Genomic DNA, 25,594 nt, shown 5'->3' with positions numbered 1-25,594 from the left:
GCTGCGAGTCTCCAGAGCCCAGTGATCAGATAAACGCACCCCTGCACATGCAAAATCCCACCCATGTGCACGACTGTGAATACGTTCCCAGGCATGAACACGGGGGAAAAACAATTCACAATCAATCACCATTGAATGGTTTTCCCACCTGTTTGCAGTGCCGAGTTCGCCAAGACTTACTTGGGGCTGTGAAGGCCATTGGGAGAAGGAGGCTGCTGCTGTGGCCCATCCTCCCAATGGCCAGGCAATGCCTGCATTTTCTGGGGCACTCCCACAAAACAACAGCATTCAGCCCCCAAGGCCCAGGACCCATTAATCAACTTGTGATGGCGGCTGTGATCACAAGGACGGCTCACGCAGGTTCACTGCGGACCGTGCGCATGTGCGGTCATTCGATAATTACTTGAGCTGCAAATTTGCATCCCAGTGATCTGAATCAGGCCCTTTGTGTTGGTAGTTAGATACCAATCGGTTTCCCCTACTAGATAAGTATTAAAGATGTACTGTGTATTCTGAGAGATGGCTCAATTGAATCACTGTGCAACCGATTTTTTATGTAATCTGCCACAATGTAAATTAATTTGGTTTATATAGTTCCTTTATATTTGCATCACTTTCAATGTGATTTTTAATTCTCATTTTCATGATGTGCCTCTTCCTAAAGACAGCCAGGAAAAAGTAATACATAAAAATGACTCTACTTTGTCAAATGGAAGACCAAAGGATGCCGGTGGGACTTGTGCTTTCAGGCTACTAGAGATCAGGTGCACTGCAGAGGTGAAATATCTCAAGGGAACAGTACAGAATGTTCCTTTTGTAAAAGGCTCCAGAAACATCTAATTCAGAAACATCTAATTAATACATTAACAGCTGTCAAACAAATATACTCCTTGGGTGATTTTTTATTTTCATATTTTAATCATAAGTGAATACAATTCTGATATGCTTTAGAATACCAAAATATTAATTAAAATGTAAGAATATTGATATTACTTATTTTGTGCTAGCCATGCTATACAGATATTCCTAATACACCATGCACCATGAGATGCCTGCTGTGAGTGAGCCAGCAGTTCTGCTAACGTCAGGCATCTTTTTTTTTCTGAAATTGAGTTGTATTTGCATCACTATGTGAATTGTACACAAATGCAGCTTCTGCTGATTAAAAGGATAGGTGGCATGCCTATATTCTACATCTGCCCGTGGCTGTATCTGCATATGATATACTACAGTACAATGTATTTCTGTAAAACAGCCACTGACACTGTAATGTACCATTTGTTATGTAGATATAGCCGCAGTCACACATAGAATATAGGCATGCTGCATATTATTTTAATCAGCAGAAATGTATTAATCCAATTAACATAGAAACAAGAATATCTATACATACACAATTGACCCAGACAGTTTTTGCACAGCATGTACTGTATGAGGAGTGATGACGTGAATTGGCCCAGCGATTTTCTACAGGCAGTGAACCACTTTTCACAGTAGGAGACTGTGGAACGTGGTTCACTTGGCTGTTAAAACAGCCAGACAGATGGCGGCTGGTGATGATGCGGGAACGCTCACAACAAGCATGCATAAGCATATAACATGACATACATAGTAATACACTGTAGTAGATAAGGTCGAATTAAGACATTTGTCCACCAAGTTCAACCTGCCCATCAAGTTCAATCATTGGACTAAATAAATGGTAAAAAGCTCCTCTCCTCTAATTTAAGTGGATGCACTCTTGTCTTGGTCATGGACCTTAGGGTAAATAGGGAGCTTGATAGTTCTTTATATTGCCCCTTAATATATTTCTATATGTTAAGCATTTCTCTACTTAAACATATTTTTTCAAGTGTAAACATTCCTAGTTTGTCTAATCTGTCTTCATAACATAATTTTAATCGTTTCCATCCCTTTAATTATCTTAGTTGCCCTTTGTTGTACCTTTTCCTGTTTGATAATGTGCGGCCCAGAACTGTACCTTAGAATTTGTATCGTATGAAACTGAAAACCACAAACTAAAATTAAAAAGCAAAGCACAAAACACAGATAGTAGCATCACAGACAGGCAACTAAGTGAAGGGTTTGGAGAACTTGCTGTGGTTTGAAGTAGTAAGTGGAGTTGTGAGGAGGGTCAGCACATGGGCAAACACACAGTATTGGAGTAGCTAAAGGAGGCAAAAAAACAGTACTGGTGGTCAGTGTAAAGGGTAGATCAAGAATAGATACTAAATACTGTTTAAAATGGCCTCCTGTGTATAGAATGGTCCTGACCCTAAGCAGAGGGAGTACCCTTATTAGGTTCAGAAGTGTGTCTATAATGGATGTAGGGTGTGTGGTGTGCTCAGAATCCAGCCATGAATGGTACTATGGTGTCCAGCGAGCTGCACAAATGTTTCAATGCATAGAGGAATAATCACAGGGAATAAGATCCTGGAACCCACACAGGTGCAGAAGACTGGAGCAAAGTGCACGAGTCTGCTCAACTGCACTGCCAGCGAGAGAGGAGTTTGCTGCATACTATATTAGTGTGTGACAGGAAGTATGCTATTGAAGTACAGTATAATGCATGGTTACGTGGGATGCATTCTCTTGTACAGGGCAGAATACTCTTTGATTCAAAGTGCATGTTCCTAACCTACATCCCTAAGCACACAAAGATAATACAGTTAAGGTAGAAGGCAGAGATGTGTGAAATGGATTGGTAGGAGGAGAGTGAAAATATACAAAGACTCAGAGAGGTAGGGGTGTAGATATCAAAGAGAGAGAAGGGGGAGTGGGAAGAGATGATATATATATATATATTGTTTTAAAAATGAACAGAAAGGACAAAGGTGAGAGACAGATATCGATAAGAAGACATGATGAGAGATACCTACAGTAGGTAGATAATGTCCCATATGCACCAAACGTCAAAAAGTGATAAAGAGGAGAGTAATAAACTACCAGTTAAACAACTTCTAACTGTCCTTTTTAAAACACAGACTGTAACATGGCAGTTAGAAGCTGATTGGCTGGCTTTTATCTCTCTGCGTTTTATCACTTTTTTGGACATAGATAAGAGAAATGGAAAGGGGGTTAAACATGAGTGAGGTGAGAGGAGCACATGATAAGAGAAAAAGTTGGTGAGTTAGAAATGAAAAAGATGCGTAGGCCGGGACAAGGATGAGAGAGAGAAATGTGTTTGGGGAAGGTAGTTTAGAGATAAGAGATAAATAAAGGTTAGGGTCAGATAAAAAAAAGAATTATAGAGTGAAAGGGGACAGAGATGAGAGAGAGGGCAAGATGTAATAAAGGGAAAACATGTTCTTGTGCTTTGGCCACATTTCCCATATGTACTAAGACAGGTCTTCAGTGTGGAGGTTAATACTGGCGTTACCCCAGAAAAACCTACGGAATTCAGATCCCTTCCAGCGCCCCACACAGCTGCCATAAACTCCTGGGAGTGAAATCAGGAAGATCTGCTCTTTGAAATACTCATATTATATTAGTATTATTGCAATGTGTGGTGGGGATGTAGAGCAAAGGCTTAGTACATGAGAGAGAGAGAGAGAGAGAGAGAGAAAGAGAGAGAGGATCAAATGGTAGGAGGGGGGCAGAAAGGACAGAAATGAGACAGTGACGTTAGGAGGACAAGGATGTGAAAGGTAAGTAGAGATATTAGAGGAGGCAAAAGTCTTGGGGCACTAGTGTCATGGATAGTGGAAGAACAATATGCATACTAAGTACTTATTAAAATGACCTCTTGTTTATAAGGGTGCCTGATGGCTGACAGACAGTAGGGATTCTGACACTCATTACACCGACGTCGGAATCCCTGACACTCTGGGTCCCAATGGCGACCGGCTATTCTCCATCATGGGAGTCCACAACCCCCATAGAGGGAGAATAGATAACCCGGTGAGCGTAGCGAGACACTATGCCCGCAAGGGGTTTTGTTGCCCCCCCCGCTGTCTGAGTCCAGGCAGTTGGGATCCGACGTCAGGCTAATGACAATCGGGATCCCGACTGTCGGGGTCCTATACCACACCTTTTTATAAATAAGACTTTATTTAACACACATATGAACCCTAGTGTGTAAGTGTGTGCACGTACATGGGCAGACTAAGGAGGACAAGTGGTTCTCATCTGCTGATGGTTCTCATCTGGGGTCATTTTACTAAGATGTAAGTTCTACTGAAGATGTATAAAACCTCTTATTCATTTAGCACCTTCTAGAAGATAATAGAATCTGATTGGTTGCTATGAGCAACTTCGCATGTTCAATAGAACTCCCAATTTATGAAATTTATCCCTATGTTTCTAGGTAGTGATTCTCCTAATAGAATGGTTCCAACCCTAAGCAGTACCCATTTTGGGACATATATTCATTGATTTACCTGAAATGCCCCTCTCGATAGGTGAAGCACTACGATGACTTTGTTGATGACTTTGGGTGTTTTGCAATACTTATGTGGCTGTAGTTTTATGAAACCAGAAATTCAGGACATTCGTATATAAGTGTCAAATAATTGCAACCACTCAGTTTCCTTGCACATTTTACTATTATTTGTGTTAAAATAACTTTGCATCATATGTATGTTCATCAGTGTATGTTGTTATATACTTAATGTTATTCATTCTTCAGTATTGAGCTGCTGGAAGAACAATGATTGTTAATTACAGTAGTTTCATTTCACACAGTCTAAAGTATCTGGGTATGCCAGTGTAACATATTTTCAAGAATAACAGAAAAAAGCCAGGTGCATAAAATGTTTGTTCATTGAAAATGATGTACCTGATTTGATGCAATTAGTGATAATGTTAGGATCAACATAGTTTGTAGAATAACAATTTATCATAACTGTAACGAGCGATTGCTTAGATGAAACTGTTTTGGTCATAGTCTGTAGACTGTTTCAAAATAAACAGAATAAATTGAACTGAAATAAATACAAAAAATAATTTGAACCCTTTCAGTGCCAAACTGAATGCATATACTGTAATGAGAGCAAAAATATATGTTCAACAAATTCTCCCAATATTGAGCTGTATGTGGCTCAACTGTGTTCTATCTTTCTCATCAGAAACTTATTGAGGGCACTATTCAATTGTTAGAGCACCAGAAGCCAGTAGCTGGCACCCAATGAGTTAGTCAGTTGTTGCTCCGCTGGGTCTTGTTCAGCTGCTGGTGCAGGAATTTCAAATTGCATCCACTTGGGGGTTGCGAACTAGAATGAGCACTTAAACAGTACTTTTGTGGCATGCCCATTAGTTTAGTCAGGTTTAACTGCTTTACATGGGTAAATCCAACCCAAATGAGCAATAATTGTATTTCGCACACAATCTCACATCACTATAGATGGGAGATCAGGGGGTGAAAAACAATCGAATAGCTCCCAATGAGCATTTAGGAACATATTTAAATTTCATATCATGCCCAATCGCCCATCTAAAGTGGGAGATCATGGGCCATTATGCAATTGATTTGTTTTACCGCAATGATTGCGCTCATTAAGGTCGTGTTTATCCGTGTATGTCAGCAAACCCAAACAGACTAATGGCTGGGAAAAGTACAGTTTGAGCTTTCAGATGGGTGACTTCACTGACTTCAACCTGCCACCCCTTGGGGGTGTGAGCTGAAATGCTGAAACTGGCAGCCGGACGACCCTGAATGGAGCTACATTTGAAAAGCTCCATTTGGTGCCCTCTAATGGTTGTCAGCGGGATAAACATTTCAATATGGCCCTAAGTGTTTGAATGGAATAGGTATTCCGCAAGTGACAGCATAGGCTGCTTTTAAGTCAATCACTGCGCATGGGGGACCTTGCAAATGCCAAACAACCAGAAACATATAGTCTAGCCAGTGCACGTGGACAATCAGGTTATACAATCTGATTGAGGCACCTGTGGTCAGCTCAGTTTGTTTCATTAGCTGAACTTCCCAGTGTACCAGCACAGAGAATGATAGAGGGCCTGGTTCAAAGTTGCAATCAAGTTGGACACATTATGTGCTACTAAATAAAAGCACAGTTGACCTCATCCATGTGGCAGCAATATACACCTCCACCTGCTTGCGAAAGTATCCGTCACACTCTCCTTTCTTGTAAGAGTTCCTTCTGAAACTGGATCTCTGCATTCACTTACCTCTGGTTATCTCACAAATCCACCACATGACATTAGGCCATCTAGCCTGTCTGCACATGCCTAGTTGCTGTCCAGCTACATCAACATACTCTAGGTGCAAGTAGAGATGCAGTAGAGACGCACACAACTCTAAATCACCTATACAGTTGCTCAAAGTTGACCATGCGCAGTGAGAAAATTTGCAAGAAACTACAGTAAGATAAAAAAAGTTTACATATCAGCACAACAGTGAAAGAGTTAAGCCTTTGCCATTTTACAGTATCTGTATTTGTGCTGATTGATATTCACATTGCTTAAAGGAAATACATGAGTCCTGTTAAATCAGAAATACCTATACACAATCAAATTTTTCTCTCTCTTATATCTTATCTGAATACCTTGCTAGGCTTACAATGTGTTCAGACCAAATCTAAGAATGATCTGCCTTTCGTGGAACGATAATATGCATTCCCTCTAAAGAGAGGTCATATGTTCATTTTGCTGCTATTTTTAATAAACTGAAGTTTGCATGTAATAATAAACTGAATACTAGCACTATGGTAACAAAGGTTTATTTTTATCCATGCTCCTAACTAGGGATGTACAAGAAATTGCTATAGCTCACAATTTTATGGCAATCGGGTGCTATCATTGCTCTACATGAAATAAAAATCAATTTCTATGCTTCAGTGATGTTTTTAATTAGGCATGTCTGAAGGAAAGCAGTGGGAACACATTGTCACTGTATAACTAAGGGAAAACATGCACATAAACACTTTCATAATCTAAAGCTGCTATATGGTTTTCCTTCTGTATATTCTACAATATAAATACCGCAAATTATAGTCTAAATAACATTGTAAAGAGTTTGAGGCAGATTGTATTCAAGTATAATATTGTCCTCACTTAGGGACCTACTTAATACAACTTCACTTTCACTTGAAAAATTAAGCAACTGGCCCATTTAACAAAACATGAATGGAAGATTTAATTGTTATGCAAATGAGCCCATTCCCTTTTTGCCAATTGGCAATCTGGCCCAGTTTACCAGTGACCTATGAACTAGAGGATCAGCAGAGTACCAATCTCTGAACATGTGACTAGGAGGAGATGCATGCAACTTTGGAGAGAGGTTTGATGCATCTTTGAATCAGCTTCTGTCATTTTTCAAACACAGCCTGTACAATGGCAATTGGGAACTGACTGATCTCTCTCCAAGAATTGATACATTTCTACCCCCATTTTAATGCTGAGGCAGTGAGGCTGCAATCACCAGTAAGAACACTGTCCAGCAGTGGCGTAACTACAATATATGCACCCCCCTGTAAGTGAAAACCCCTCAACCCTCACTCTCCCTTCCATGTGCCGCCCCCGTGTCTGTGGACGGGACCTGCTGATCTACTTGTTTGTGGTCCCTGCACTCCTCCTGCTGCTAATGAAAAATGTCCCATACAAAATGGCTGCCCTTAATAGCAGACCGTTTTAAGGATGCTAGAGGTGGCTATCTCCTCTAGCTTCCTCAAAAACTGTCTGCTGTAAGGGGGCAGACATTTTGCAAGGGCCATTTTTTCATTAGCAGCAGGAGGAGCGCCAGGACCGCAGATAAGTAGATATGCAGGTTCCAGCAGGTGGCAGCAGTGCAGCTAATAGTGGGGTGTTGGTATGCCACTGCTGTCCAGAGTATCCTTAGGAGGCTATGGACTGCTCTACAGGCTTCACGGTGGTTTTCAAGTCAAATACAGGTGCAGTGAGGCAGCTCTCTTCGTTAGGGCCTTGATGGAGAGGGATCTTTATATCCCTCAATAGTAGCTGGACTGCGTGCAAGTAAGCAGAAGTGAAGACTTTCACAATAAAAATGGTGTTCCACTGTGCAAAGTACTGTACCAGAGTAGTAAGCTGCTCCCTTATCTGTTATTTTTCAAGTGAAAAACCTGATAATTCCTAAATTGCCCACTTTGTACATACATATAACTATGTACATGTGCTCAAGTAGGAATCACAAAGATGACACTTAGATTATTATCTCCCATAGTATCCAATTATTGCAAAATTCCCAATTTCTAAAAAAAAACTTTCTTGGGGAATACATGGCATACTTTTTCTTGGTAAAGTACAGTACAGGTTGAGTATCCCGTATCCGAATATCCGTTATCCGAATTATTCCGAAAACCATACATTCCAGAACTACTACTGAGGGAATGATATGTAACTGGCACTATATATATGTACAAGAAAATTATTGCTTGGCATTCAAATTCAATATCTGAAAAAGTACACAAATTTTGTTTCATGTTTTGAAACCTTGTTTTTTGAACAAATAAAATATATTTGTGTGCATTTCATGTGTTTGATGTGTTTATACAGCATAAATGCAAGATACTTCAAAATACATCCTTGAAATATTAAAATATTCCGAAATACGGAATAATCCGTTATCCAAAATTCTCCTGGTCCCGAGCATTTTGGATAAGGGATACTCAACCTGTATTACTTTTTCTTTGTTTTTATTTCATAAGATAATTAGAACAACAGTTTTCTGACTGTTGCTGGTTAATTCATTTGCTTTATTGCTGGAAGGTAAACTAAAAGTTATTTATCATGTTTTCCCCCAAACACAAGCAGGTGTTTGGAACAAACCATAGATCATGTGCATAGATATTAAACAGAGAATAATTATAGAGTAATTTACTTAAACTCATGAAAGACTTATCAAAATTCTGTGATATGAAGCCAAACACAAAACAATGAGATGTACTATTTGCAGACTGAGCATGTTAGCCCATGCTACAAAGTTATAATATATGTTACTTTTGGACCATCTCAGTAGAGATCTAAAGATTCTGAAAAGTCAGTTGAATTAACTGCTACTTCGGACTTGCTGGGGTCTTGTAATAATTGTCATTGTCTGACCGGGTCACAGAGCAAAATAGTTTGAGAACCCCTGCCCTGATGAATTTCATGTTTTATAGGGCTTATCCAGCAGTCACATGAGTAAACATTGTAGTGGGCTCCACTGAGGGCATAGTGGTGCACCAGAATGAGAATCTACATAGCCCCATGAGCATGAATCGTTCCCCACTCAAGCCATCTAAAACCAGGAAGGAGCTTATAGTTACTTGACTAGTCCACAAAGAAGATGGCACCTTCTCAACTTCTGGCATGGTTGCAATAATGATTGCCACATAAGTTGTCTTACTTACTGCTACTGGTCTCCTCCAGCATTGACATCCCTTCCCTACTGGGGCTTCTTCAGATTTTTATAAGATGATCTTTTAAGTAGATTTTCCTAAAAATAAGTATAGCAAATATCAGAGCTGTGTGCAGAGGTGTCAGGTCCCTCTAAAGCAGGCATGTCCAACGTGCAGCCCTCCAGATGTTGTGAAACTACGCACCCCAGTATGCCTTTCCATAGTTCTTGCATTCCCTAATAGCAAAACTGTGGCAAGGCATGATGGGACTTGTAGTTTCACAACAGCTGGAGGGCCGCCGATTGGACATGCACTAAAATCTGAAGGTTTATCAGATGCGGAAGGAATAACATCGGATATGCACTCTCAGGGACCAGTGTTTAATTATAGAGATTTTGGAGGTATTCCTGAATATGGGGATAACAGATCTAGCAGCAATGCTTACCGTAAATGACAAAGAAAGTTTTCCATATATGTAGTCACTGATAGTGACATTTCCAATATATTTTTCTTTTCTATTTAATCAAAGGAGACTGTAATGACATACTAAATGTATTTTTTACTGTTATAAACTACTACGACTACTACTTCTGTTTGGTGCAGTTTTCAGTGAATTCAGAAAACACCAAACCACATGATCTACCTCTACACAGAGCAAGTCCAAGTAATGTCATGTATTACCCTTCAATTCTCTGCATTTCTGCATTGCCAACGTTGAATTTTTACCTACCAACATTTCAAATGGAGTCTAGTGAGGCTATCCCCTTGGTGTATGATGTTTAACCACCATTTTTGTATAGTGACAGTGGCTTGCCCCGTTCTCCAGGATATGGGATAATAGGCCAGATGCACTAAGCTTCAAAAGTGATAAATTTGAGAGTGATAAACCACCAAACAATCAGCTCATGCCTGAAATTTTTCAAACACAGTCTGTGACATGGCAGGTGGGAGCTGATTGGCTGGCTATTGCTCACTCTCCATTTTATCACTTTGGAAGCTTTGTGCATCTGACCCAATGTTAGGCGGGACCTAATAGAGAAAGTTCTTGAAGGAAAAGAATCTCAATATGATATGATGCTATCACCATAGGGACACAGTTAAGGTTTTCAGATCTTTGTTAATTGGGACAGACTGTAGTTACTATTGAGAGTAATGGGCACTGTGGTGTCCTGCATTTTTTAACTGCATGCAAGAAACTCTTCTGATATCTCCTCCTTTCTTTTCATCTGTGGTAAATTGCAGGGATCATTGAAACTGTGCCAAATATGCAATTTCTGTATGGTTTTTACATGATAATAATAATAACAGTAATAATAATAATGTATTTTTTTATTTTCCTCAAGTGTCGGGATCACCCAATATAAACGGCATGCGGCGGCACTCGGTAAATAAATGCACAGAAACGGCCTTAGACACCATCCTAAAGAGCCTACATGCCGAATCATCCTGAGCAATGCTAGATCACTAAGATCGCTCAGGACACAGAGTAATGTGTCAGCGATGTATGCCGAGTGATTGCCTACAAAATGCCTGTATATCAAATTGATACATGTGTAGGCCCCACCAGAGTCCTACATTAGCAGATAGCATGGTTCTGTAGAGCAGCAGAAACCACAGGTAGCCATTTTCTTTGTGATTTGTGCATGTGCAATAGATATCTCCCCAGGAATAAGAAACAGGCATGTTGTTCCTTGAGACTTATATACGCAGAGTATATTCTGGAACAAAACCAAATCTAGAGAAGAGGGGTTCACAAAGAGACTCACCTAAAACACCCATAGTAAAAACATTTAACTGTATAGTAATCAATCTGCATCTAATTTCAGTTAATATATTCCTATCATAGGCGTGCGCAGCCCATTTTATTAGGGGGTGCACCATTGGAGGGGGCGTGTCCATCACTATCTACTGGGCGTGTTCATCATCTCCTATTATTACACATAATGAAACACACTAGACATAATGTCACGCACAATAATGCCCATCACACATGCCACACACCGTAATGACCATTACAAATTATGTTAGGGCTTAAAAAAAATATTATTAAAACAGGGACAATAGGGACTGTGCACGTCGAAGGCGCGCGCCAAAAATTAACACATACTTACATGCATATTACACATCACACAGCCATTACATAGTATACCACATTCCATAATGCCCATTACACGTTGTACGTGTAATTCCCATTACATGTTACGCCTCACACCATGATGCCCATTACACGTTACGCCTCAGACTGTGATGGCCATTACAGATTATGCCATGGGGGGGGGGATGTGAAATGTTCTTTGCCAGGAGTCACATGCTCCCTGGGAAGGGGGTGGTTAAATGCTCGTTGACAAGGGGAGTTTCATGCTCATTGCTGGGGGTGCGCATTGCACACCAGCGCTCCCGTGAATCCGCACTTCCGGGTAGCGCTGTGCACTCTTCTTATAAGATGCCCACCGGAGCCGCAGCCTCCTTCCCTTTTGAGCCGCTGGCCGGATGCTGCACGCCGCACACTGAAGCTACTTTACCTGGTCAGCCGCTCAAAAGGGAAGGAGGCTGTGGCGGGCACGGGACACTTGTACCCCAAGTGCCCAGGGGCAAATGCCCGCCCGCACACATAGTATACACACACACACACACACACACACATACAAAAAAAAAAAAAACGGTTTAACCTCAATATCCCTGGAATCAAATAATCCATATGGATCCGCCTGGTATCAGATTGAAGGCCCAGCGATTTGGGTTCGACTGAAATCAACCTCGAGCTTCAGTGATGCCGAAGGGGGAACTGGCAGCCATTGAACTGGGTGGGGGTCGGAATTAGCGGGTCCCATGTTATTCTATAGGGAAAACGTTCCAGCTTTGCCTGGCAGTATCTCCGGTTCCCAGGGGGCTAGAGACACGGGGCTGGGCTCGTTGGAAAGCCCCATCCCTCAGCTATGATTAGGAGGTGCCTGTGCACCCCCGGCACCCCCCTTGCGCACGCCTATGATTCCTATACATAGATCCACTAAGCTGTGTTAATCAGTAATGATTTCGCACTCATGGTTTGCATTATACTACTTTATGGATGCCGATACTGTACTTTAATGCTGAAGTTAGCATCGCATACTGTAGCAGATAATTGCAACTCTGGTGAACAAAGTTCCCAGTCTATACCCTTTGCACTGATCTGCATCTGTAATGTCATACAATCCATGTAACCTATTATTATACTGAGGTTTGGAAAGTTCTGGTGCTGTATAAATATAATTATAGGCTCTATAGCATAATGTTAGCTTGATGGGACACTTTGCAGAGGAAACTCTTCAATGTAAAGCTGTCTGTAAATCTGTCTCCGCTTGTGTTGCTCATTTGTTCTGGTAAAACTGTCCTTTTGTGACTTTTTAATGATATGTAGATGTCTTCGCTGCATCCTACAATTTGCAGCGCTGTCTCAAAACACTGAAATTAGACCTGATACTTTTCCCTAGAAAGAAAGACTAATTTGTAAATAAACAACTGTGCTGCAATCACTCCTTATACTGTGAATATTTAGCACAATCTTTGCAATTTGCATATTTATTGCTTTCCTTCCTAACAATTGTTTACAACATCAGTGACCTTCCTTTATAGGCTCTTATGCAAATGACTTGGCTTCCCGGACACCTTGAGTGCAAGTAGTAATTTATTATAAAGGCACCTATATTAAACAATTCCCAGCATCTTATCCACTAACTATTGTATATTGTAAGCGGTGTATTGGTTCATCTATAATACTAAGTAATTATAATTAGCTATTTTGATATATTTTTTTTTTTTTACCTAGCTGGTGATAGTATTTTACGTCCGTCACTGAAAGGTTAAAAATCATATTTACTTTGTTCTTTTCCATGTAATCATCTTCTCAGCAGTGCGCTATATGGTCTGGCAATGATAGACAGAGGCGTGCCTTGTTGTGATTGATGGAGAGAGCCGCAGCAAGCTAAAAGAGTCCCATCTGGATTAGGTTTTAGGAGCAGTCAGATGTTGAGTGGGAGGTCAGTAAGGCTTGAATTTAGCTCCCCCTCCTTCAACACCCCTGCCATCTACACTTATACACACATAACACAGAATATGCACGCCTTCATCCATAATTGATGCTTGCTTTTGGGCAGATGCTGCAGGGCCTGGGACACAAACATCTGCTAAGTTTATGGAGAAGAAGGGAAGCAGAATGGTGCATCAGGTATATTTACTTTATTTTTCCATTACAAATTGCATTGAAGGTGTGTTTCTAGTTGTAGGCTTGATCCCCAGCAAGCCAGCTTCCTACACTATGAGACATATCTTGCTGCTGATAGCATTCTGTAGGTAGATGGAGAAACTGCAGCAGTGTGTTTTTCTGCTTTGCTTGATCCATCTAGCTGAGTTGCTTTTCTGAGCAGCAGGTTTACAGAGTAATTTTGCATTTCTCTTCTTTGTTTCCATGCCCTGAGGAAAAGACACTGCTTGGCTCATTTAACTACTGTAGGAGAGGCGTTCTTTGCATATGCAATGCTGTTGGCAGGAGCAATGGAACAGAGGAAAACAAATCTAATACAAAGGCAATTTGTCAGCTAGAGGTAAACTGGGTACAGGCACACAGACGAGTGCAGTAAGATATAACACAGCAAAGGAAAATAAATGTATTATGTCAAAAATATCAGCTTATAGTTATCTTTTAATATATTTAGGAATCCTAGAATAGATCCAAATTGTATATTCTGTTCTTAATACATTTGTTTGTGGGTTTTTTTTTTTAAACTTTAGTGTTTGCTGAAACAGGCAGGAGTGGAATGAAATATGTTTATATTTGTTCCAGTCTGACTTTAAAATTACCATTTTTAACAGTAAAGAAGTCCCTGAAAAGCATATCATTTTCCCATTTCTGGTTCGTTCGGGTTCATGGAAGAAAGGCAATAAAGTATATTTAATACACTGCCACGTAATGCATATTTTGGAGTTGAAATGTGGTTTTCATTAAATTTCTGTCCAAAACATTTAGCAAATGCTGACTGTCTGCCATCCGTCGTCTCTCTCTGTCTTGCCAGCAAGTTACTTTAAAAGGGCTTACAACCTTCACAGCAGCTCAGGGAACCTAATGACTAAAGTATTAGAATCCCAAGACCACTGGGGAACGGCCTTCTCTTGTAACATACACACTCACAATATTGCAACTTAATACAAAGAAATCAGACAAAGCCTCAGTGCTCTTAATTAAATATTAGTTGTAATTAGTACTAAGTGAGAATTATTTGAATATTAATTTGGGTCTCTTGGAGCTGCTGCCAGTGTTAATGAGAAACTACAGGGGTCCCCCTAACATCTGTTTTATAACTCAAGGTAGCATAAAAAGCATTACAAAGATGCACCTGCATATTACTATGCTGGTCCTAGGCTCAATGTCAGTGTATTGGTTTCACATCTGTGTATTTTCTATTAGTTGTGCAACTTACTGTACTGCAAATACTGAGTGCAAAATCAAACATTATTTGTATTGGCCTTAAATGTATTATCCTATTAGAAACTATATTCTTCTAAGATTTCTAATTTAAATGGATACATGGGGGTAAATTTACTAATACGGGAGTTCTATTGAAGATGGGATGTTGCCCACAGCAACCAATCAGAATCTACTTCTCATTTGTTTAGCACCTTCAAGAGGATAAGAGATAGAATCGGATTGGTTGCTCAAAGCAACATTCCAACTTCAATAAAACACCCTTCTTAATAAATGTACCCCATACAGTCCGAGCTTAATGTATTACACAAAATTGTGAAAGAATGTGCTACATGCAGAGCTTGGGCTTAGTACAGTACATTATATCATGACCCAAATGTGCTACATGCAGAGCTTGGGGTTAGTACAGTACTGTATATCATGACCAGAATGTGCTACATGCAGAGCTTGGGCTTAGTACATTATATCGTGACCAGAATGTGCTACATGCAGAGTTTGGGCTTAGTACAGTACTGTATATCATGGCCAGAATGTGGTACATGCAGAGCTTCGGCTTAGTACAGTATATCATGACCAGAATGTGCTACATGCAGAGCTTGGGCTTAGTACATTATATCATGACCAGAATGTGGTACATGCAGAGCTTGGGCTTAATACAGTACTGTATATCATGACCAGAATGTGCTACATGCAGAGCTTAGGCTTAGTACAGTATATCATGACCAGAATGTGCTACATGCAGAGCTTGGGCTTAGTACAGTACTGTATTTCATGACCAGAATGTGCTACATGCAGAGCTTAGGCTTAGTACAGTATATCATGACCAGAATGTGCTACATGCAGAGCTTGGGCTTAATACAGTACTGTATATCATGACCAGAATGTGCTACATGCAGAGCTTGGGGTTAGTACAGTATATCATGACCAGAATGTGGTACATGCATAGCTTGGGCTTAGTACAGTACAGTATATCATGACCAGAATGTGGTACATGCAGAGCTTGGGCTAAGTACAGTATGTCATGACCAGTGTAATGTCTGTCTTAGATGGTGCAGATAAGAAAATTTGGAACTGAGTATAGAAGCAGCAAGTATTGTTAATACACTAGTCAATATGACCCAGAAAACACATTACTGCGCTTAACACACATACGCCAACTCCGCATAGAGCATGAAAACTGCTAATTTGCCGTTATTTGCTCTTTGTTTTGCCCTGCGGCAGGATTTAGTTTTTTCGGGGGCAATTTTTGTTTGATGAATTTTATTTTATTGCACAACATAAGAAGATAAATCAGAAGAACAGAAGGTGTTAGACACAGGAAGATGAATATTAAGGGGCGTGCAACAAATCAATGAAGCTATATAAAGGAAGTAGGCAGAATCAATGAAGCCATATAATAGGGCACAAAATCAATATTGGTTTGTAGTAAAATTTGAAAGTCCAGTCAAAATGGCCCATTCAGGATAATAGTTGTGCTGTGCAAGGATAAACGGGTAGGGAAGCATGTCTGTGGGTATATTTTCGCATTATGTATCTATAGTATTTGTCTGGGACAATTTGAAAGTGACATATTTCAGTTAAACTGAAAATATTGGACTTATTAGCTTTTTGCATTGGATATACTGTATGTGGGAAATTTACCAAGATGAGAGTTCTATTTCACTTGTAATGTTGCTATGGGCAGCCAATCAGATACTATCTATTATCTTCTAGAAGTTGATAAATAAGAAGTAGATTCTGATTGGTTGCCCAAGTAGGTGGGAGTGAAAAAGAACTCCCATTTTAGTAAATTTTGGCCTATGTATAGCATGCAATGTGAGATTTGATTTCAGAATCACTAGTATACTCCATATGTATGAACAGGGTTCACAGAAGTAATCAGACTGATTCAGAAGTGAACCACAGTCAACACAGTGCAGCTGCTATCTGCAAATATGCTAATGCTGCAGTAGGCATCTTGTGTTAAAGATACCTTCTGCATGCTTGTGTGATCCACTGCTGCCACTGATTACACATTAATCAGATCACTTGTGATAATGGGCGGGATGTACTAAAGGGAAAATGCGGTAAAACGGGGGTTTTACTGCATTTTCCTATTTACCATCACCCGTCTGCCCCGTTTTCGCTTGGCAGGGTGGTGAGAGGGTTGGCCATACCCCATAGAAGCCTATGGGCTTCTATCGCCACCCGACGTCCGCCATCCACACGCCCCCCCCCCCGTCCTCCTGATTTCCTCCTCCCCCAGCAGGTGTCACAGCTGGCAGGACATCCGGCTTCAGGGGGGAGGAGGAGACACAGGGTGACGGAGACCACCGCAGACCACATCGAAGGTATCGCGGGGGTCTCCGTCACCGCAACCCGATGCTAGCCGCATATGTTAGTAAATATGTTGCAGCATCGCGGCGACTGCCACGCGAAGGGCGGCGATGTATATTAATACATCCTGCCCAATATCAGCCATCTGAAAAAAAACTTAGGTTACTCAGAAGGCTCGACTCGCATCCATTGCTAGGGCCAATAAAGAACTGGCATTGGTACTGACAGAAAATGAGGGTTATATGCCGCCATTTTTAGGAATGCTGCCTTACACTGCACCCTCCATGTTGCCCAAATGACTGAAGCCTGTTGCTGTGGCTTAGCGGGGCACTTCATGCAGCCACACAGAACCTGTTCTTCACATGCACAGAGCAGATGATGTGGATGTGCAGCCCTGCTACCATCAGAGTTGTACCGAGACCATTGCCAACTCTATTGTTACAGTCGATAATATGTCTGATATCAAAATTCAGAAGGTCATAGGTTTATAAGCTTCAATATGCCTAATGGAAGTTCAGCAGCAATTACAGGCTGCTTATTTCTGTAACATCAGAACTTGTTTCCAGAAATGATGGCACAATGCATAGCGTACTTAAGAACTTCTAGGAATCTTCTCCATGTGTTCAAGAACATGCTGGTATTTCTGACACTGATTGGGCTTTCATGCTAAAAGCAATCACTCACTCGCTGCATTGAAATAGGAGTAAAGCCATTCACATTATGCACAATTATTAACAACTTTACTTTCCTCATTTCATAACATTCACATGGCAGTGAAATGAGATGGAGCTGGCTAATGGACAAATGTTCTCCTTGTGTTTTAAGCAGTCTTCTTTTTTATTTCTCATCCTGTTATTTGCTGTAATGTTAATTTTACACTTGTAGGCGATAAAGCTTTGTGTCGATCCCAGATACTCTGGGCAAGACGAGTTGACCTAGATTTATAAGTTTCAAAGGCTGCTTTTTTTTCACATCATTGCTACTTCTTTAGTGCTTTCAGAATTTAGGTTTTTCTACCATATTTGAAATATCAAACTTGATGAAACAAAGTATCCCTCAGGCATTATGTGATTTGTATTATATTTGTGAGTTCAGTTGCTTGCAATTAGGTTGATGCTGTTAAGGAGAAGTGCATTTTGTATTAAAACCTAAAGTATGCCATACTGTACAAAAGCAGTATCCAGTTAAACCTGGAGACATGCACTGAGCGTTAATACAGTGGAAAGTGTTATTTTTTGTGAAATTCAGTGTTTGTCTTGAATTCATCCTGCCCTCATAGTCTGTGGTTGTACTTGTACAATGTGCGTATATCCCATATCGCAATTAAAATTGACCAAAAGTGTTGCTTTCTGTAGGTTAACTGAAAACATACTGTATGCAAATGATATATCTATTTATAGATAAAGAACTTTTAAATATTTATTTATTAAGGCCACCATACAGGCCACCCCTCTCTGAGGGGTGAAGTCGCACATGACCCCCCTTGAATCACCCGGCAGATTCCTGATACACTGTATGCAGTCATTTTGCATACAATGTATCATATGTGATCCCAGCAAGTGCTTGCGATCTCCGACTCGAATTCGATTCGCACAGGACCTCGCATCTGATCAGAATCATAGACAAAAAACATATGATTTTCCAGTTTTTACCCGATTGCTTGTACCGATCCTTCAAAATCGGTTGAAGATCAGGTAATACAAGTGGCAGTAGTTACTTGGAGTCCATGCATAGCAATTTTTTGTCACTTTGCTTGAATGTGACTAAATTGGCTTCTCACATTGCAGGAATTGTGGCCAGCTTAAGATAATATCATATTCACATTTAAAACAGTGAAAATTGTTTTCTCTGCAGCAAAATATAAGGCTTAGTGCATAGCACTGGAGAGAGATAAAGTGGATGGGGATAAAGTACCAACCAACAACCCCTAACTGTCATCTTTCAAACATAACCTGTGATAAGACAGTTGGGAGCTGGCTGGTACTTTACCTCTTTCTCTCTCTAAATTTTAGCACATAGACCCCATAGTTATGATGCAGGGCTATTTGCGTAATGCAGTGGGCTTATCAAAACATCTAGCACTGGTGATGCTTAATGGGCCTGATTCAGATGAAGTTGGTATTCCTTGGAAGCCACAGTGATAGCACCATATGTTAATACAGCAGGAGAGGTCTATTACATATGGACACCACCCGCTTGCAGTGATTTCAAAATTCAAATAGGGAAGCCACACCCAATGCCATTCCAAACTGACTTATTGGCAGTGGGCTTGGCTCCCCTATTTGAATTTCTAACTATGCTGCAGCAACACCTCTGTAGATACCACGGAATATGATTAAAATAGTATATAATCAAATGTGTCTATAGTTCTGTCTTGGTTTAGAAAATATGCTGAGATTAACTATACACTTGCTATCCAAGTAAGCTATATATCTAGGGTTACCACCTAGTCCCTTTAATTCCGGACACATGTTAATTACACAGGTTCTGTGGCAGTTTAAAATCAGGTGAAGTGGAGTCTTGAAGTCAGCCAGCCACAGAACCTGTGTAATTAATATGTGTCCGGAATTAAAGGGACTAGGTGGTAACCCTATATATATCTAATAACATGCTTATAAATGTAAACTTCTTTTTTTAATCTAAAGGACATATTTCCACACATAACAGTCATTTTGTTATTCGTTTATAGTCAGGTATAGGATGGAGAAAGTGACACTGCCCAAATCAGTGGAATGGACATTTAATGCAGTATATTGATTTCTACGTAAATATATTTTCCACAGTGAGAAGCATATATTGACATAACAATTTAAATTTAATAGCCTTTTTCAACAAAAAGCTGAGTCAGATGCTGTGTTAATGAAAACAAAAAATTCTCACGACTCAGTTTTTGCTACTTTATAAACAATTTTTATATTTCCACTTAAGGGCACAGATAATTAGAATAAAGATATAGAATACCCACACAATGCACTCTGTATCTAACTATATAGAAGGTTATGAATATATCAAATAACATGGTAATAATGTAGTATCATTTTAAAACTAAAACAAATATGGTGTAATCATAAAATGCAATAATGATAATGATGACAGTACAACAGCAATAATAATAATTATAATTTTTGAAAAACTAGCAATTTTCTTTAACACACAAATCTCCAGCAGGTCACAAAGCCTCACAATTTCAAGAGAAATGTTAAAAAAAAAAAACATTTTAAATATATTCTACATCACTTATGGCAGCTATGTAGGATGTCTTGGCATTGAAATGTATCAAAACAGCAGTCCCCTCTATGAGTGCTGATGCAATGCATAACTCTACAGAGCCATGCTTATCAATCCTGAATCCTTACCATGAATGGGATGAGTGTGTGCGAGATGGTTGTGTATCCCCCCCATCTCAGTGAATGGCGCACCAAGGCGGGTTGCTCTGGCGCACTTTCGTGATGATAAGAACGGCTCCATCTGTATGTGAGGGGACTAAATAACTTCCACAATTATGCTTTATTGTCTGTACAGCACATGTGTAAGCCTACAAGGACATGCATGCACATTAACTAAAGATAGATCGGTACATTTACTAATGCTTCTAAAAATGGTACTTGCGTATTAGCACGGCGCCCACGATTTCCATCTTATGGCATCTTATACAATTTAAAATTGTATACCATTGTTTATGGCATACAATGGCATACAATGAGATGAGATTTTAAAATGTATAAGTACACTAATGGGTGCTTTCAATGTTAATTGGCCCCCCTATAAGATTTTTAATTGTATAAGCACCCTAATGGGTGCTTACAATGTTAAATGCACCCCCACGCCACCACCACTATCAACGCCAACCCGAAGCATGGCGAGCGCAGCGGTACGCGTCCTCCGATATTTTCATAACCCCACTATCCATGTCGGCGTGGTGTTGATTTTATATAGTGTGGCGAGCGCAGCGAGCCACCGAGCCCGAAGAGTGGCGAGCGGCCGCATTTTAATTTACATGTATTACGTGTCCCCTGGCCACGCTTCGGGCTCGGTGGCTCGCTGTGCTCGCCACACTATATAAAGTCAACTCCACGCCGACATGGATAGTGGAGGTATGAAAAGGTTGGAGGACACGTACTGCTGTGCTCGCCACGCTTTGGGTTGGCGTTGATAGTGGGGGTGGCGTGGGGGTGCATTTAACATTGTAAGCACCCATTAGGGTGCTTATACAATTAAAAATCTTATATGGGGGCCAATTAACATTGAAAGCAACCATTAGTGTGCTTATGCAATTTAAAATCTCATCTCATCTCATTGTATGCCATATACAATGGTATACAATTTAAAATTGTATAAGATCGGGTCCCATCGCAGCACATCTCATCTCATTGCATACCATATTAAGCCTTATGGTATGCAATGTGATGGGCGCCGTGATAATACACAAGTACCCTAAAAATAAATAGAGGTCATGTTAACATTTGCAACCAATCAGAATATATCTATCATTTCTCCCATTACATCCTAACACATGATAGACACATTCTAATTGGTTGCTGAGGACAACATCACCACTTTTCATTTTTACAAGCTTTAATAACTGTATCCAGAGAGCATCCAGAGCCAGTGGGATTTTGGCAAATATTAAGGATCTCCTGGATATCAGAATGAGGGATCATAGCAAATATGTCCATTTAGGTTTCTATGGGGCTCTGAAACAATCAGGTTTACCAAGCTTTCTGGAGTTTGGTCACCGCAGCTGGCTTTAGACCATTGTAAAATATAAGACATCGTTCTCAAAAATTACCTTGGCTGCCCTTATATTCATGGACAATAAGCCGTGCGTGTGTAAGAGTTTCTCTAGATGTGTGAAGAAGATGCAAATACAGTCACTTTACTGCGGACAATCTATAGGGAAATAAGCATTTATACACTAGGATAGGTGTTTTTTTATTGCATATAGTCCACCAGAATGCAAAGGTTATGGGTGGGCTGTATGATACAGGGACCCTGGATAATTGATAAATATGCCCCTTATTCATAATGCTAGCACATTTATATACAGTAGCCTCGTGTGCATGATTTCTGCTGCTCAAACTAAAAGTTGCTTACATATAGACGTACTCTGTGCAATTGAAAAGCACACTGCAAATTATTACCATGCCGCCAAATAAATTATATTGCATAAAATCCAGCTGAATCCTGCATTTGCAACAATGTGAGACTACAAATTAATCAACATTCATCTAAAAAAAAGTATATACAGTAAAGTATGTCTTTTTTTTTTCTATCAACACAAATCAACAAAATAGAAACAGAATTCCATCATCCGTTTTACAATGCTCCAAATCACTGATAAATGATAAAAAGCCTATTATTTGACAAACCTTACAGCTTATTGCCAAAGATTTCTTATGGAACAGGAGGTGGAAGTACAGCATTGAAAGTGTAGGTTCTATTGCAGTATCTGACAGACTTCCCATTATTGGTTTTTGGCACATTGATTTCACTGCTGTGGCTGATGGCTGACCTTGCTTTCAGAGGGAGTTCAGGTCATGTGACAAAATGATATCATTCTCAAATTGGGCTTGTAACAGATGGCAAGGTAAAGCTGTCCCGACATAATGGTGTAATATAGCCCAGCTGCTCCAGGGGGTAACAGAGGGTGAAGAGCTTTATGGTGTAATAGTGTCTAACCTCATTGCAGTTCATGAGGTCATTTAATCAATAATCAATAAATGTGGCAAACTAAATTCATTATCTGTCTTTTGAGAAGATAGACGCTAATGTGATTTAGTAAGTCATATATGATTTCTAATTAATTATTGTGTTGCAGATATTGAAAACTTGGAGGATAGATGTAATTTTTATTTATATTTACGGATCTTCATATACAGTTTTTACCATCTGTTATTTTAGCATGGAGTTTGATAAACTTAAAAAAATAATTGGACAATGATCTGATCTTGCAAAGATGGCGATATTTTTAAAGATCACAACCTCATCAAAAGTATTATTATAAAAGAAAGAAAAAAGCATCGTTATATATTTCTTCTGTTGCGCTCTCCTGCCTTCCTTTGCTGTTGGAAAATTCAGTTTGATCAGGCCTGCAGTTTCATAGTGGCTATTCCCCTGTAGAGGCTACTGACAAGACAGCAGAACTGGGCAGCTAGAACTGCAGAATAGAATCAATGAGCTGAAACAGCTGATTTTACTACTGAGAGCAGCAGTGAGTGATAGAGGCAAATGAAAAGTGGGGAAGTGCTGGAAGATTTTTTTTATTGTTAACATTGTAGGTAAACTCACTGCACCACATGCATGCTGTTAACATAAAACATCTTTCAGAGTTGTTTCAGAGCTGCAGCTAATTATGTGTAAATGTGAGTTGCTTCCAGGCAGAATTACCATCTCTTACATGAGGACAAATTTTGCACCTCACAACAGACACATTCACAAACCATCTGGTGTCTCAATAAGAGGAACTTGTTACCCATTTAGCAGGACAAAGGATCAGTATACGTCATATAAACTGTGCTACGTACAAATGGAACAGGCATCATTTGAACAAATGATGCTACAGTACTTTTAAAATTGTAGCATAGGAACTTGAGGCAGTATGGATGGTGTAATGGTTAGCATTACTTCCCCACAGTACTGAGGTTAATGGGTTTGATTCCCACCATGGCCCTAACTGTGCAGAGTTCAGGGACGTGCGGTGAGGTCAATGGCTGAGGAGTCCCTGGCAAGCACCGGAACCAGATTTGCACATAATATATAAGCCAAGGGGTATATGCCTGCATTCTACACATATGCAGCAGTACATACTGCTGGAGATTCGCTAAGTTTTGATAAGAGACGTGTAGGAAAGGTAGCCAGGTGAGGCACTGCCTCACCTGCCATAGACTTTTACTCCAGAGTTTTGACTATAAAAATCATTTGAATTATAAAAATAAGACTTTTAAAATATATTCTTTGTATTTTTGACATACTTTATAGAATCAAAGCTCTAGTGTATACCTTAGTATGACAGGGCGGCTGTGCCTCACCTGCCTCACCCCCCGCATGCCACTGGTTTGTATATTCTCCATGTGCTTGTGTGGGTTACCGCCGGGTACTCCAGTTACTGCCCACAATTCAAAAATATACTGGTAGGCTAATTGGCTCCCAACAAATTAACCCGAGAATGTCTGTGTATGCGTGTACATAGATTGTAAGCTCCACTGGGGCAGGGACTGATGTGAATGTTCAAAATATTCTGGGCGGGATTTTGTAACATCCGCGGCCCCCTTCGCCGGTTACCGCAATTTTAATAACGGCATATGCTGTAACATATGCCGTTATTAATGCAAGGGACAGCTCTTGCGATAAGAGCTGTCCCTTGCTATGCGGTGCCGGCACTGGACTTCCGGGTCTGTGACCCGGGAGTCCATCTGCGCATGCGCAGACCCCGGCGCCGGCCGCAGGGCATGCTGGGAGGGATCCATGACGGATCCCTCAAACAGCGCTGCGGTATGAAGCCCATAGGCTTCTGCAGGGAACCGCCAGCTTTTGCTGGCGATTCCCTCCGCAGCGCTAACACTGCGGTGGGCTAATACAGCATACAGAAATGCGGTAAAAACCCGATAACGGGATTTTTACTGCATTTCTGTGTTACAGAATCGCCCCCTCTCTCTGTAAAGCACTACGGAATATGTGTGCGCTATATAAGAAACTGTTAATGAATAAATAAATAAATGCTCCCCATAATTAAATTCAGGATCCCTGCAAACTATGGCAAGCTACTCCCCACTTAACCTCTGCTTAACTATCCTATAACCCCTATTTGCAGGCACTCTTATTGAGGCACTTCCCCCCTGTTATTTCTGCAATACATAGTATAAGGTCTGCGGGGGAGAGATTACCCTAGAGTAGATGCTTCTGACCTTTCTTCTATATTTTGAGATTAGAATTATCAATCTGCTCACATTATTCACTGCATAGCACATAAGGTATAGGAGCAATTTGTATCTAAATATCTTATGGTACACCTCTGCTTTCACCTGCGATTTGTGGCATACAATATTATTTGTTCTCCTGTTTAAGAAATAACTCACAATATAGTGGTAGATTGACTTCTCTATCAGCTTCTTTCTATCTTCTATCATCGTTAAATAGCTTCACAAATGGTTGCAGTTGTTTGAATTCCAGAAGTTGCTCTGAATAATATGAAATTGTATATATCTGCAATTGCTTTGTTAGGGGATACAAATTGATTCACATTAGGGTATTATCTAATCATATTTTTTAATTTGCTTGGATATTTTTATAATCAATGTCTGAGTTATAAACCATATGGATGTATTTTGATACACAGTGTGAACTGATCCCTCTTCCTCAATTTAAGTGCCTGGGGGACAAGACATTTTTTTTTTTTTGTGTTATACCTATCACTGGATTAGTGCCCAAATAGAGTACTCTTTCTTCCCTCCTCATTTACCTATATACTTATTTCTACCCAGTGGGCTGACGGTGTATCGTTACCATAATTTAACTACCATGGAGTAAA

At 40.2% G+C, this 25,594-nt stretch overlaps 1 protein-coding gene across 13 annotated transcripts in view; it reads left to right on the top strand.

Moving 5' to 3' along the window:
- RBFOX1 (RNA binding fox-1 homolog 1) overlaps positions 1–25,594 on the top strand; it is a 665,898-nt gene that overhangs the window by 301,994 nt on the left and 338,310 nt on the right. Inside the window, exon 1 of one of the 13 annotated variants that reach the window (XM_083153395.1) lies at positions 13,342–13,497. The exons of the other annotated variants lie outside the window; for them this stretch is intronic. Coding sequence (XP_083009521.1) covers positions 13,465–13,497 — 33 coding nt within the window. The 5' untranslated portion in view covers positions 13,342–13,464. Of the gene's footprint in view, positions 1–13,341; positions 13,498–25,594 lie in introns of those variants that run through there. 13 annotated transcript variants of the gene reach the window in all.

This window comes from Crinia signifera, chromosome 7 (assembly GCF_055691185.1).
Source record: "Crinia signifera chromosome 7, ASM5569118v1, whole genome shotgun sequence".
NCBI classification, from domain to species: Eukaryota; Metazoa; Chordata; class Amphibia; order Anura; family Myobatrachidae; genus Crinia; species Crinia signifera.
Note: the sequence above shows the minus strand (reverse complement) of the source record. Positions and strands in the feature narration are given on the sequence as shown.